Source organism: Hibiscus syriacus, unplaced genomic scaffold (assembly GCF_006381635.1).
Source record: "Hibiscus syriacus cultivar Baekdansim isolate YM2019G1 unplaced genomic scaffold, ASM638163v2 tig00111342_pilon, whole genome shotgun sequence".
NCBI classification, from domain to species: domain Eukaryota; kingdom Viridiplantae; phylum Streptophyta; class Magnoliopsida; order Malvales; family Malvaceae; genus Hibiscus; species Hibiscus syriacus.
In genome coordinates this window covers 1,184,481-1,198,163 of record NW_024063066.1, presented here as the reverse complement: position 1 = coordinate 1,198,163, position 13,683 = coordinate 1,184,481, and the positions used below count along the sequence as shown (strand labels likewise).

The 13,683-nt window shown below is 37.4% G+C and overlaps 2 protein-coding genes and 1 long non-coding RNA gene across 3 annotated transcripts in view; 1 reads left to right on the top strand and 2 right to left on the bottom strand.

Annotated features, from left to right (window-relative positions):
• The window catches only part of LOC120159212 (receptor-like protein 34), a 5,879-nt gene extending 1,369 nt beyond the window's left edge, over window positions 1-4,510 (bottom strand). Inside the window, exons 1-4 of the mRNA XM_039169849.1 lie at window positions 3,664-4,510; window positions 3,438-3,548; window positions 1,336-3,147; window positions 51-1,103 (exon numbers count right to left, since the gene is read on the bottom strand). Of these exons, the coding sequence (XP_039025780.1) occupies window positions 51-1,103; window positions 1,336-3,147; window positions 3,438-3,548; window positions 3,664-4,510 (3,823 nt within the window). The remainder of the gene's footprint in view (window positions 1-50; window positions 1,104-1,335; window positions 3,148-3,437; window positions 3,549-3,663) is intronic.
• Window positions 1-13,683, top strand: part of LOC120159134 (ubiquitin carboxyl-terminal hydrolase 15-like) — a 23,354-nt gene extending 9,671 nt beyond the window's left edge. The window contains exons 2-15 of the mRNA XM_039169789.1: window positions 7,118-7,201; window positions 8,913-9,342; window positions 9,466-9,904; window positions 9,994-10,399; window positions 10,492-10,607; window positions 10,739-10,827; window positions 11,078-11,163; window positions 11,263-11,425; window positions 11,590-11,713; window positions 11,849-12,006; window positions 12,118-12,202; window positions 12,288-12,500; window positions 12,642-12,703; window positions 12,947-13,683. Of these exons, the coding sequence (XP_039025720.1) occupies window positions 9,056-9,342; window positions 9,466-9,904; window positions 9,994-10,399; window positions 10,492-10,607; window positions 10,739-10,827; window positions 11,078-11,163; window positions 11,263-11,425; window positions 11,590-11,713; window positions 11,849-12,006; window positions 12,118-12,202; window positions 12,288-12,500; window positions 12,642-12,703; window positions 12,947-13,625 (2,907 nt within the window). The 5' untranslated portion in view covers window positions 7,118-7,201; window positions 8,913-9,055 and the 3' untranslated portion in view covers window positions 13,626-13,683. The remainder of the gene's footprint in view (window positions 1-7,117; window positions 7,202-8,912; window positions 9,343-9,465; window positions 9,905-9,993; window positions 10,400-10,491; window positions 10,608-10,738; window positions 10,828-11,077; window positions 11,164-11,262; window positions 11,426-11,589; window positions 11,714-11,848; window positions 12,007-12,117; window positions 12,203-12,287; window positions 12,501-12,641; window positions 12,704-12,946) is intronic.
• Window positions 12,438-12,698, bottom strand: LOC120159143. Its single transcript, XR_005519328.1, has 2 exons — window positions 12,579-12,698; window positions 12,438-12,517 (listed from the first exon to the last, which is right to left on the bottom strand). It is a non-coding gene; the product is annotated as an uncharacterized LOC120159143 (long non-coding RNA).

Below are 13,683 nucleotides of genomic sequence, written 5' to 3'. Positions count from 1 at the left end.
ACACAATACAAGCCAATAGTACACAACAACGTATCAGAAAAACCAGTTACCGTTGCTCTGCAAGTTGCTTCTTTGACGGCGTCTACCACCGAGTTTCGACCGCTTCAGCTTTCGGGGTTGAAGTCCTTCGACCTTCATCACCAGCCATTGAGGTTTCCCAGTTGAAAACACCACATACCCCATAATCAGTCCAAAAATAACTCCACATCCATATCTTAACACTACAACTTTCCATCCGACTTCAAACATTGAACCTGATGAAACATTTTGTTGTCGTGCTGGACGATGCTGTGTTTCACTTGGGTTGCACACTTTGGACAATGGAAATCCGCATAATCCCGAGTTTCCTAGATAGGACTCGTTTGAGAATGTATTGAATTGCTTCCCCAGAGGGATTGGTACCTCAAGCTTGTTGTATGAAAAGTTCAAGACTTCAAGGAATGTCAGATCCACCAACTTTAGTGGAATTCTGCAAGAAAGTTGATTTGAAGAGAGCTCTAACCATTCCAAGTCTGTCAAGGACCCAATCGACGATGGAATACATTCCGTGAGATTGTTATGGGAAAAGTTGAGGCCTTTAAGCGAATTAAGCTTTCCAATGTTGCTTGGAATTTCCCCACTGAAATTGTTGTTGGACAGATCAGTGGTGGTGAAGATGGTAAGAATTCTCTCCAGCTCAATATAAATTCCTTTCATGGTTATCTTCACATCATTCCGATAGTAGCGGTCTTCAGGTCCCATGTATTGTAGTTTCCCTAGTTCATTGCTGCCCACGCTCGACATAGCTTTTAAATTGTGGAAGAACCTCGTAGGCAATGAGCCATTGAATTCATTGTGAGAGATGTCCATGATTCGCAACACAGGAAAGAAAGGTTTGGTTTTAGAGCTCACTATGCTACCATGGAACTTGTTGGATCTTAAGACAAGAACCCGAAGCTTTGGAAGAGTTCCAAGCCGATGGGGGAACTCACCACTAATTTTGTTGTTACCAACATCAACAACTTCCAGTTCTTTACAATTATTGAGAGATTGTGGCAACAATCCCTCTAATTGGTTCCCGTTCAGGGCAAGAGTCGTTAAGTTTTCGATCTCACAAATTGATGCTAAGATAAAATTGAGCTAAAATGTCATGTTTATTACAAGAGCAACAATTCAAATTACAAACAGAAATATAAAAATACAGACACTAAGAACAATCATCTCAGCTCAAACACAAATACAGACACTAGAAATATCACAAGCCAATAGTACACAACAATATATTAGAAAAACCAGTTACCAATAAGTCTTCTGAATTACTCTGCAACTAGTTGCTTCTTCGACGGCGTCTACCACCTCGTTTCGACCGTTTCAGCTTTCGGGGTTGAAGCCCTTCGACCAACATCACCAGCCATTGGGGTTTCCCAGTTGAAAACACCACATTCCCCACAATCAGTCCAAAAGCAACTCCGCATCCATACCCTAAGACTACAACTTTCCACCCAAAGTCAAACATTGAACCTGATGAAACATTCTGTTGTTGTGCTGGAGGGTGCCGTGTTTCACTTTTGTTGCACAATTTGGACAATGGAATTCCACATAATCCCGAGTTTCCTCGATAGGACTCGTTTGAAAACGTATTGAATTGCTTCCCCTGTGGGATTAGTCCCTCAAGCTTGTTGTATGAAAAGTTCAGGACTTCAAGGAATGTCAGATCCAACAATTTCTGCGGAATTCTGCAAGAAAGTTGGTTTGAAGAGAGGTCTAACCATTCCAAGTTCGTCAAGGAACCGATCGATGATGGAATACATCCCATTAGATTGTTATGGGAGAAGTTGAGGCCTTTAAGCGACTTAAGCTTGCCAATGTTGCTTGGAATTTCCCCACTGAAATTGTTGTTGGACAGATCAATGGTGGTGAAGATGGTAAGAATTCTCTCCATCTTAATATAAATTCCTTTCATGGTAACCTTCACATCATTCCGATAGTAGCGGTCTTCAGGTCCCACATATTGCAGTTTCCGTAGTTCATCGCTGCCCACGCTCAACATAGCTTTTAAATTGTTGAAGAACCTCGTGGGCAATGACCCTGTGAATTCATTGTGAGAGATGTCCATGATTCGCAACATAGGAAAGAAATGTTTGGCTTTAGAGCTGACTATGGCACCATGGAACTTGTTGGATCTTAAGATGAGAACCCGAAGCTTTGGAAGAGCTCTCAACAAGTAGGGAAACTGACCACCAATTTTGTTGTTACCAACATCAATAACTTCCAATTTTCTACAATTATGAAGAGAATGCGGCAATGATCCCTCCAATTGGTTCCCGTTCAGGGCAAGAGTCGTTAAGCTTCTACATTGGACAAATTTGGTAGGGATTACCCCATGAAAGTTGTTCATCCGCAGATCCAACACCATCAACGAATCGCTGAAATTTCCCAAACATTGTGGAATTTTGCCATTCAAGTTGTTATTGGACAAGTCGATAACTGAAGTAAAGCTGTTGTTGCAGATTGAAGGAGGAATCTCTCCTGTGAACTTATTGTTCGAAATCAAAATAAAATCTGCCCAGTGCACTGCATCTGGAAGTGATCCTTGAAGTAAATTCGAGTGGAGATCAAGCACGGATAAGCTCTTCCATGGATGAAATCCTTGGAAACTTGTGAGAAGGTTGTGTGAAAGATTCAGATATGACAACGAATCCTCTCCAAGTCCCCAAAACCACTTTGGAAGAGGCCCCTGAATTTCTTTACTCGAAAGATCTAATCTTTCCACAGACTTTGAATCTCTCAAGAATGTTGGGATTTCACTTATGTTGCATGAGGACAGACTTAAGTAAGTAAACATGGGGAAGGATAAATTTCGGTTGCTACTAGGAAGGCTCAAGGACAAGGTGTTGTATGAGAGATCAAGATAGGTAAGATTCTTGAGTTTTGAAATCACCTCTAGATCAAGAAAGCCACTCATGTTATTTGACGAAAGTAAGAGTCTCTCCAGGTGCAGAAGCCCAAAGAGTGACCTTGGAATTGGGCCATGGAGCTTGTTGTTGCTCAGATCAATGAAAGACAGCCGTGATTCATTCACTTGAAAGTCATCAATATGGCCTTCAAGTTTATTATAGCTAAGATCCAAGCGTTGTAATGAAGGGATATTAAACAAGGAAGGCGGTACTATTCCAGTAAGTTACTAGATATGTCAAGTAAAACCAAGCCTGAATGACTACTTACGCTTGTTGGGATATGACCCGTAAGTTGATTATGTGAAAAGCACACTGAAATAGGTTGTGTCAGGTTGAATAAAGAAACTGGCAACTGGCCATTGAAATTGTTCATCCGAAGATCTATGACAGACAGGTTGGTGAGATTAGTGAATGCATTTGGAATTTGACCAGTGAAGTTGTTTTCTGAAAGAACTAAAGAGGAAAGATGTTCAAGTTTTCCAATTGAAAAGGGAAGCTTACCTGTGAAATTCCCACCCGAGAGGTGAATATCAGTGATTTGTGTAAGGTTTCCAATGGATGCAGGAATAGATCCTGTGAAAGAACCTAGCAGATGCAGGGACTTGAGCGACACTAAATTGCCAATGGAAATAGGTAGTTCTCCAGTGCCATCAACATACAAATATTCCCAAAACTTCAAACCCCCAATAGAATCCGGTAATCCTCCTGAGAATCCCGTGGCCACTACTTGTAAGAACTTGAGGGGTAGCAGTCCAATTAGACTTGGGGAAATGACCTCTCATAGGATTATACCGTAGCTGGATTGATTCCAAGTTTGGTAATTGGAATATATAAACCGGGAATTCTCCTCCGTTAGTGTAGCCTAGACTACACATGTCTAGACCGAGAGACACCAAAGAAGAAGACAAATTGGCGAGAGAATGAGGAGCAACACCAGACATGTCTACCAAATCGAGCACCAAGTCCCTTAAATTAGTCATGTTTCGGACCGATCTCTTCATAGCAGCATTCTCCAAGTAGAGACCTCGATTGGAAGAGAGGTCTAGAGAAACAATTTTGGATAAATGGGATATTTCTTGAGGGACGGAACCAGAAAGACCAGACCAAGATAAGTTGAGATGTGTCAACTCAGCCAACTGCGAGATTGTTGAGGGGATTTCAGACCTGCAAAACTCATTGTGAGCCAAGTTAAGCCATCGGAGATGAGAAAGATGAAAAAGAGTGGTGTCGGAATTGATTGTGCCATAAAGCTGGCAGTCTTGAAGGTCGAGGCCGATGACATTTCCGGTTACATTATCACAGGAAACCCCGTCCCAGAAGCAACAATCACTTCCTTCCTTCCAAGAAACAATCTTTCTTGGTCCGCTCATAAATGGACCTTCAACCGAACAGTTACTTAAAGAAATTGCAGTCTTGAATTGGAGCAATGCAAGGTTCTGATCAGGAGGGCACAAGTGTGAAGAAGAAGAAGAAGAAGAAAGAGACACTGACAAAAAAGCAACTTGAAAGACTAAAATTATCAATAATGGAAAGTTGAGAAACTTAGAGGCAAGTGTTATAAAGATTTGCTCCATCTTCTCCCCAATACAAGCAATTAAAAAGAAGAACCTGTGTTATGTATATCATTTATGAATGTAAATTTATAAGCCAAAAATTAATGGAAATTGAAGTCTTCGACTCTTGGTGAGCCACGCAAAAACGAGAAAACGCAAGTCTTTGTTGGCTTCCCATGAAAGAAATGCAGATTTCTATATAGTTGTTCATATTACAATAGACAACGCCAAATTTAGCCGAAATGAGTAGAAGATATACGTGAAAGCAAACTGATTGACGACGAAAGTCGTACTCACATTCACATTAGAATGATTTTATATTTTTATAATTATAAAGGTTTCCGAAATAATATTTATAACTAATTAATATTTTTTTATTTTTTAAATAATATGAGTGATTTAAACGTATTATATATTCAAAATCATTCTTAATTATTGACAACATACACAGGGATGAATCGAAGAGAGACAGATGGAGGACAGACACATCACTTGAGAATTTAAAATTAGTATATATTTTATATTTTTTTCCATGTATTTCTATTCAAAATCTGTTCTCGCCCTCTGAAATTTTATAGATTCGTCCAATCTAAAATTTTAAAAAGCCGTCCCTCTAACATAAATTTTTACGTACATCCCTGAACGTACACACACGTCAGACACAACTATTCGAATCCATGATTGTGAGGGAGAACAAAACTTACTTTAACTATCAATACCACTTGATGAATTCTTTATGATTAATTTTCTTTTTTTCATTAATCTGAAGTAAATACAAAATAAATTTTATTTAAAAATAACTTTAAATCATTTGACATTAAACGCTTCCGTATCATCGTTTTTTTAAATAAATCTAGAAAAAGTTGTTGAAGTGTTGTAATAATGAAGAATTTATTCGATACACAAGAAAGACTTGGGCTCTCAAAATTCCACAATTAATTTTACATTAATTTAGATATAAAATTTAAATAGTTGTACGACAACTACAAATTATCTTCTACTTCTAAAATATATTATTTGTCCATCTTAAATCAAAATTTTAACTCCATTATTAAATAAAATAATAATCATATCAATTGAGTTAGATTTAATCAATACGTATTACAATTAATCAATCAAATTAATTATTAATATAAAAATTATATTAATATACGATTTATTTTATTTAAATAATTATTGAGAGATATCATAGAACCCCGATATAAATAAAAAAGGGTGAATTATGTATTTAGTATCTAAACTATCAGTTTTGATTAGTTTTAGTATCTAAACTTTTAGATTTTTCAAAATTATACCTAATGTTTAATTTTTTATTTCATTTTAGCACCCCCACTGTTAAAAACTTAATGAGTTAGTACCTAAATTATCAATTTTAATCTGTTTTAGTACATAAACTTTCAATTTATTTTAAAACTTAACGTTAAATTTTGAATATGATACTAAAATGAAACAAAAACTAAACTTTAGGTACGATTTTGAATAAAAAAATTTAAATATTAAAATAAACTAAAACTGATAGTTTAGATATTAAACTCGTAATTTTCCCTATAAAAAACAGTGATTGAGTGGCAAATCATAAAATCTTACCTGCCACTCACAAAATTCCCTACATGGAAATGCAGGATTTCATTGCCTGTGCTCTATGCTTATGATTGTTGAATTGCACATGATTTTACAATTATTTATTTATTTCTTTATTTTATTTTTTATTTTAAAAAATAATTTTACTTTCTAAAACTATAAAGACTTATATTTAACTCGATAAAAAAATTGATAGAATAAGAATATCACTGGATTTGTGTGTGACTCGATATTTACATTTGAGGCGATATTTATAGGGGAGAGGATGGGTGATTATCAGCTTGAGTAAATAATTGAAGGAGCAATAATTTTGGGGAATAATGGAAGGCGCGACCGCATCTTCCAGCATGTGTCGGAATCCCGTCGAAGGTGTGCCTGAGGATTCACACTTTACCCCGTGGCGTTAACTCGGACAGAAGGCACGCTTGATGATCCAATTTTTCCATCCACGTGTGCAAGGCGCGTTTAGTCAACCGCACTTTATTGCCAAAGGGTGTTATATCGTTAATATTTAGAGAAACGGTACCTGACATATAAATAATATATATTTGGGTGATTTTTGGATAAAAATACCAAAATAAATACTTAAGTTACTTTATTTAATAAAAATATCGTTATACAATTATTGATAATTAAAAAAAAATTAAAAATTTGAATTTCCCATACTTTAATTTAAAATGACATAACTAGAAATAAAATAAAAAAGCAAAGCAAGTACATTCCTAAACACCCTATTCCACAAATCCAACGGTGGATAACAAAATCACAGTAAAATCGTCACCACTCCCTATAAACAGAACAGGGAGTGGACCCTACACGTGTCCAGTTGACAGCGAATTGTCATGTGCCACGTGTATAGAGTATTAAAAGTACAGTGCTTTGAGTCTGAATAGTGCAGACAATTTTTTTCTCTCTCTCCAAAACCAAAAAAACTGGGAGAAAAAAAAGAAGAAAATAATGTGAATGCAAAAGAAAGTAACAGAGAGGAACTATTGTCTTTAGACTTACCATCTGAGGAATCAAAGAATCTTTTTCCGAGTTTTGAAGAGAGAAGAAAGAAAAAAAAATGTTTGTTGAGTGTTTTTTTTGCTTTGGGATTTAGATTTGTTATTCTACTTGCATGAAAGAGAGGTAAGAAAGATTCAAGCTTTACTCAACTCTGCCCATGGTTTCATCAAGTTGTACTTGCTTTACTGCTTATTTTAGCCTTTTGGGGTTTGAATCTGAGATTGCTGAAATTCTAGGTTTCAATGAACTTGCTGTTTTGAAGAAAAAAGTTGGTTTTTTAGCAGATGAGTTATTTGTTAAGCTGTACTTATTTAACTAGCTTTGTCCTAGAAAATGCTGGCTGTGCTTTGCGTTATTTTTCCCATTTTGGGTATAAAAGTAGATAAGGACCTGCAAATAGAACCAGTTCTTAGAAATTGGTTAGTTTGGTAGTGCTAATTGGTCTTTTTCAAATGGGAAAGATTTGAGTGACGTTCTCTTAGATTTGTTCGTTTAAATAATATTTAATCTTGCGTGCTTGATTCAATTAACTCTAGCTAAAATGCTGGTGCTTTTGGGGAGGACAAGTTTTTTTGTTTTCCAATGACTTTGCTTGTTGTGCCTGAAACTATAGTTCTAATATTTGGTGCATTGTGGAAGTGAGATGCTTCATTTAGCGGCTTTTGTGAACCGAAAACTGTTTCGGATGTCATTCCTTGTCCTTATGAGCTAGTAAAAAGATGGTTTCCCCTTCTTCCATGTTGCTCCATTTCCTTCCATTTTGTTGCTCTCTGTGGAAGCAAAGTATGGAGATCTTGTCAGTTCATGTCATTTGTCTAGCGGAGCGGAACTGCTTTTTTCATAATGAATTCTCTGTAAAAATCAGATATGATTGAGCCTTTTCTGAACTCAACCTAATTTAAGGTGTTTCGATTCTTCATTATATTTACAGATTGTCCTACAGTCAAAACAATAGATATATAAGTTTAGATTTTAGAAATAAATAGAGAAATAAAACTATAAAGAAGAGAGATGGGAATGACTTATCTTCGTATATTCACAGACTCAAACCAGCAAACTAAAGTTGACTGAAGTTTGCTTTAGTTGCTACATTTAGTACCTGGCAGTGGTGGAACAATTTTTCTGAACTTGTTAAATAGAAACCATTTTCCCATTGTCAAGTTGGTGTAAAGTTCCTCTGTGGAATCGGAAGAGAATCTGAGTAATGGTTGTGCTTGTGCATCTTCATGTTTAATGATAGTTAAAACTAGAAATCTTGTCACTTTTTTGCCATTTTTTAATCTGAATTATGTATATATATTTTTTGTTGCTTTAAGTTTTATCGTCTTTGATTTGGTTGGTGTAGGTATAAAGTAAGCAAGCTTTTGCCCCGACATAAGTCATCCTCTAACAACCAAAACTTTTCCCCGAGTCCCCTCTTTCCCAGTAATATAGCTGGGTTTAATTGTGTTGTGAACAGGAGGATCCCAATGCCGACTGGGAATTATATTCCATGTTTCCCATCTCCTTGTTATTGTAGGATGAGTGCTTAGACTGAAATTGTTTTGCTGATATGGTATCTAAGTTTATTCATGGACTTGATTTATTTTCTTCACTGCAACCCATATGAATGGCAGCATCTCCTTCATTTTGAAATAACTTGTGGAGTTTTGGCTGCACTATTTCTTGAATGTATGTAAAGCCGGGAAACGAGTAATCCACTTTTGTGTTTTGATGCAAATATTCAAAGTAGAATGCCAAGCAACTCTCTCTATACTTGCTTGTTTGTATGATAGTGTGGTTCTTTATGTGGCAATCTTATGTGTGACCTAACGAGTCAAAGAAACCTTGACAGGGTTAAAGGGAAGAGAACGATTTTCACATCTTCATTTGTTACTGGTGTGGAAGTTGATTTCAATGGGCTTATGTAGCTTTTGAAGAATATATTCTGGATGGCAAATCTGCGCTCAAATTGGTCATGAGAATGCTTGTTGGAACATGCTCGAGCCAAGAGAAGCTGATATACCCGCATTGTTTCTGGTCTTGGTGGTGCTTCCTCTGGTTGCTTATTTCTTGCTAGGGAAATGGAGTGAGGTTTCAAATAAACGAGAGAAGATAAGTCTACTTGCTCATCTTGCCGCTGAAGAAGCTCTTAGAGCAGAAACAATGGCTGCTGCAAGTGTTACTCCAGTTGCTCCTATTCCGAAGAAGGGATTGCATGTGTGTGCTAGGTGTTTTGGTCCAGCTACAACTCGCTGCTCGAGATGCAAGGCTGTCAGATATTGGTATATCCTATCCGTTAGCAGCTGCAATGCATCTTCTATTGCTATACTTCATTGTTGTCGAATGGTTTTATTGTTTGGGAAAGTAAAATAAAATATTTCTTTAAAACTGTTGAATTTATGCAGTTCTGGGAAGTGCCAGATTATTCATTGGAGGCAAGTTCATAAAGAGGAATGCCTGCAGTTGGAGAGCTCAAGCTCAAGCTCGTTTCCTATTGTTGCCTCATTTGAAGAATCTACGCTACTCAGTGCCAACATGAATTCACAGTTCTTCGAGTACATTAATAAGCAGGCTGCCAGGGAAAATGCACCTTTAGATAACATAAATCATTGTCCCATAACCACTGGTTTATTTGATAATGGGGATTGTTCTCCTGCCGGTACCTCTCAAGTCTGTGCACCAGAGAAACGTGCAGACAAAAGAATTTCTCGTCAATCCAATGGAGAAATACTAGGAAGAGAGGATGCAGCTGTATTTGATTCTTGTGAGGAGACCATGAGGACTAGAGCAACTAGTTCGGCACCAAATAATATTTCTTCAAAAGAAGCTCATAGAAGGCATAAGGTTCTTATCTTAACATACTTTTTTGTAGAATGTGTTAACTTTTATTTAATCACATGGTTTCTGATAATTGCATCAAACTATTGCTGCAGTCGAGAACTAGTGGCTTTGTTGTATCCGAAGATGGAATCTTAAAACAGCAAAATGCCAGTGGTTCTAACATGCATATTCGTGGACAAAATGCAAGTGTGGACATGCATGAGAGTCATAAACATCAAAGCCAACAAGGCAATATGCCCGAACCCAAAAGCAGTTATGAAATTTCTTGCCCACCATATTCTGTAAAAGGTGGGAAAAGCGCACATGAAGCTGAAAATGCCTTTGTCTGGACTTCGGAGAATATTGTCAATAGGGAAAATGCTTTCGGTGGTAAATCAGTAGAATTAGACTGTTCTGGGGTGGCAGCAGCAAAAGAATGCACGAAAGTTAGAGGTTCATTGCAGTCAGTAGGACCCAAAATATCCAAGTCACCTAAATCCAAGTCACCTGATGAATTAAGTAGGTTTTCAATATTTCTTTCTTGATATTTTAGCCATGCTAGTTTTTTCTACAATTTTCTTCTGGAATGACAAGTAACATTCTGGCACCAGGTATCAATGGAGCTGCCAGCATTGGAGTTATGGAGATGATGGGTTCACGGAAGTCATCTAAACTTGCCAGGCAGGATTTTCCTGCATCCTATGGTGATAGACATAAGAAGATAAAGGTCAGTTCCTTTACGTTTATCTATGATTGTTATCTGTTCCATTCTTCTGTTGTTGAGTTAAATTATTTCATGGGGCTCTTGAAATGTGAATGAAAAACTCCGGACTATGATCTATTATCCTATTGTCACAGATGCTGTTTCCTTACGAAGAATTTGTAAATTTCTTCCAGTGTGAAGTCTTTGACTTATTGCCAAGGGGCCTTCTAAATTGCGGAAACAGGTATTACTTTTGTTATGGTCCCTCCCACTATATTTGGAACATGGTCATATTGGTAGGAAATTTCTCTAGTAGTACATGTTCGTACATCAGACCGATTGGTAATAAAAAAGCAGTGTGTTAAACATCAGATCAGACCAATCAAAACATACTGCCTTTTTGGATTTTCCAGGGGATGACTTGTTTGTATGCATATAAAAGAAAGATTTAGGAGCTCATGTTTTATGAACTCATTATAGTTTTCATTTTGCAGCTGCTATGCTAATGCTGTTATGCAGTGTTTAACCTTCACAAAGCCTCTCAGCATCTATTTGCTACATGGATATCATTCAAGAACCTGTACTTGCTTTTATGTGGTTTACTTGTTTTTTTTTTGTACATACTAATATTAACGTTGTTCAATCATATGCATAGCTCACTTTGTTTAACATTATATAGGTTACGGGAAGGATTGGTGTCTTATGTGTGAGCTTGAGCAACATGTTATGTTGTTAAGAGATGCTGGAGGCCCCTTGTCACCTAGTAGGATCCTTTTGCACATCCGAAGTATTAATGGGCAGATGGGTGATGGAAGTCAGGAAGATGCACATGAGTTCTTGAGGTCTACAGAATTCACTTGCTGACATCCCCTGGCTCCCTTCTTTTCCCCTCATTTATGTGTTTAGATTTGTTAGTTTCGATTTAAAATTGATGCTTTTACTTTATGTAAGAATGAAAATTTCATCACCTTGCCTCTCTGAAAGTTCCAATCTTTGTCTGTTTCAGACTCTTGGTTGCTTCAATGCAATCTATATGCTTGGAGAGGTTAGGCGGTGAACAAAAGGTTGACCCCAGGCTGCAGGAGACCACATTTATACAACATACTTTTGGAGGGTGTCTTAGGTCAAAGGTGAAGTGTACTTTTTACTTCGTTTTACTTTTATCTCGTGATATACTTTTGTGGTGCTCCATTTTACCTTTCTTGAATTCATATATGTTTATGTACCTTTTTTTTTTTGCCTAAACTGAATAACCATGTAACCAGGTGAAGTGTCTAAGATGCTCTCATGAGTCAGAAAGATATGAAAACATTATGGACCTTACTTTGGAGATATATGGTTGGGTTGAATCACTGGAAGATGCATTAACTCAGTTTACAACACCTGAAGATTTGGATGGAGAGAACATGTACAGATGTGGAAGGTACGAAACCATTGTTTCATTGTGTCGCCACATTATCATTTGATTAGAATTATTGATTAATTTGATTAATCTTGTTTTATTTATTGGCTCTGTGAATATTTTTGTTAAAAGGTGTGCTAGTTATGCTCGAGCTAGGAAGCAATTGCGCATACACGAGGCTCCTAATATCCTGACAATTGTCTTAAAGAGGTTTCAGGTATTACGTTGCTCTACATATTGTCCTCTGTTAATGTCGTGTTAACTATTTTATGTGATTATTTCTTGATGTGGATGTTAATCAGGAGGGAAAATATGGGAAAATAAACAAGTGTATCACTTTTCCTGACATGCTGGATATGGTTCCTTTCATGACTGGAACGAGTGACATCCCTCCGCTTTACATGCTTTATGCTGTCGTTGTACATTTGGATACACTCAATGCATCTTTTTCCGGACACTATGTGTCATATGTAAAAGATATGCGAGGCAGCTGGTTCAGGTTAGATGATACCGAGGTAAAGTTATCACCGCCCTTTTGGTTCACTGAATGGTATCGGTTATATGCTCACTGGTAGAATATCTCTTCGAAAAACAGCTGCTCATTGAAAATATGTTGGCAATGGAATTGAAACGCGGTTTTGGTGTATCCCTTTCAGGTACATTCAGTCTCGATGAGCCAAGTGATGTCCGAGGATGCATACATCTTATTTTACATGAGGTAGACACCTATTATTTCACAGCGTACTTTAGAAATACCGTATTCCTTTCCCGGTTTTATCCCTTCCCTCTGTTTTATTTGTTTTCCGATCCTATGTAAACAGTTGGTTTGTTGAAATACTAAGATTGGTTGTCAGTTTACTTTTATATAATACTTTTTTATGCTTCTTTGTTGTATGAATGTTACTTTTGGTTTCCATATCGATGTTCTCTTCTAGCTCTGAAAGTATGTAAATCTTTCAAGGTCATACCCTCGCCCTCAAAGAGCAGTTACTGAAAAGATCAAGCAAGTTCCTGCTAGGCACTTCGCTTCGAAAATGGAGAAGCCGTCACGACCAGCACAAAGCAAATCGAGTAGCCACTCTGTTGGCCACAAGCTTTACCCAGATTCCAGGCCTGAAACTGCTACAGGCTGTATCAATCGCAACTCTAATGGCATTCTCAGTCAGAATGCAAATAGTAACATTCATCGAGTGGTAGAGATGTATGCTGGGACAACCAATTTGGAGTTCTCTGATGCTACGTCAAGCGATTGGTCCCTTTTCACGAGCTCAGACGAGGCTTCTTTTACGACAGATAGTGCTCGAGACTCTTTCAGTACTGTTGACTATGCCGATGCAAGCAATGGAGATCCATTCTCAATCTTCAACAACTTATACACTCCAGAATCATCCTCTTGCAACACAGTTTCGTGCAGAATGTTTTCAACTAGTAGACCCCATACGGGGTACGTCTTAGAGGAGAAGTGCTATGTTCTGGATTCCCACTCGGCCCAACTAACGAACCGAGATCAAGAGAACTTCAAACAGGTCTGTGATTCTTTGACAGATTTTTCTTTAGATACTGACCACGGTATGTTTGTAAAACACGGGAGTAACCCGAAAAGTACTTTTGATAGAACTTATGCACATTGTGAATGGTAGTTCATGGAATATCCAACTGATTAAAATAGTGACTTAGCCAAGTTAAAGGTGTTGCCTC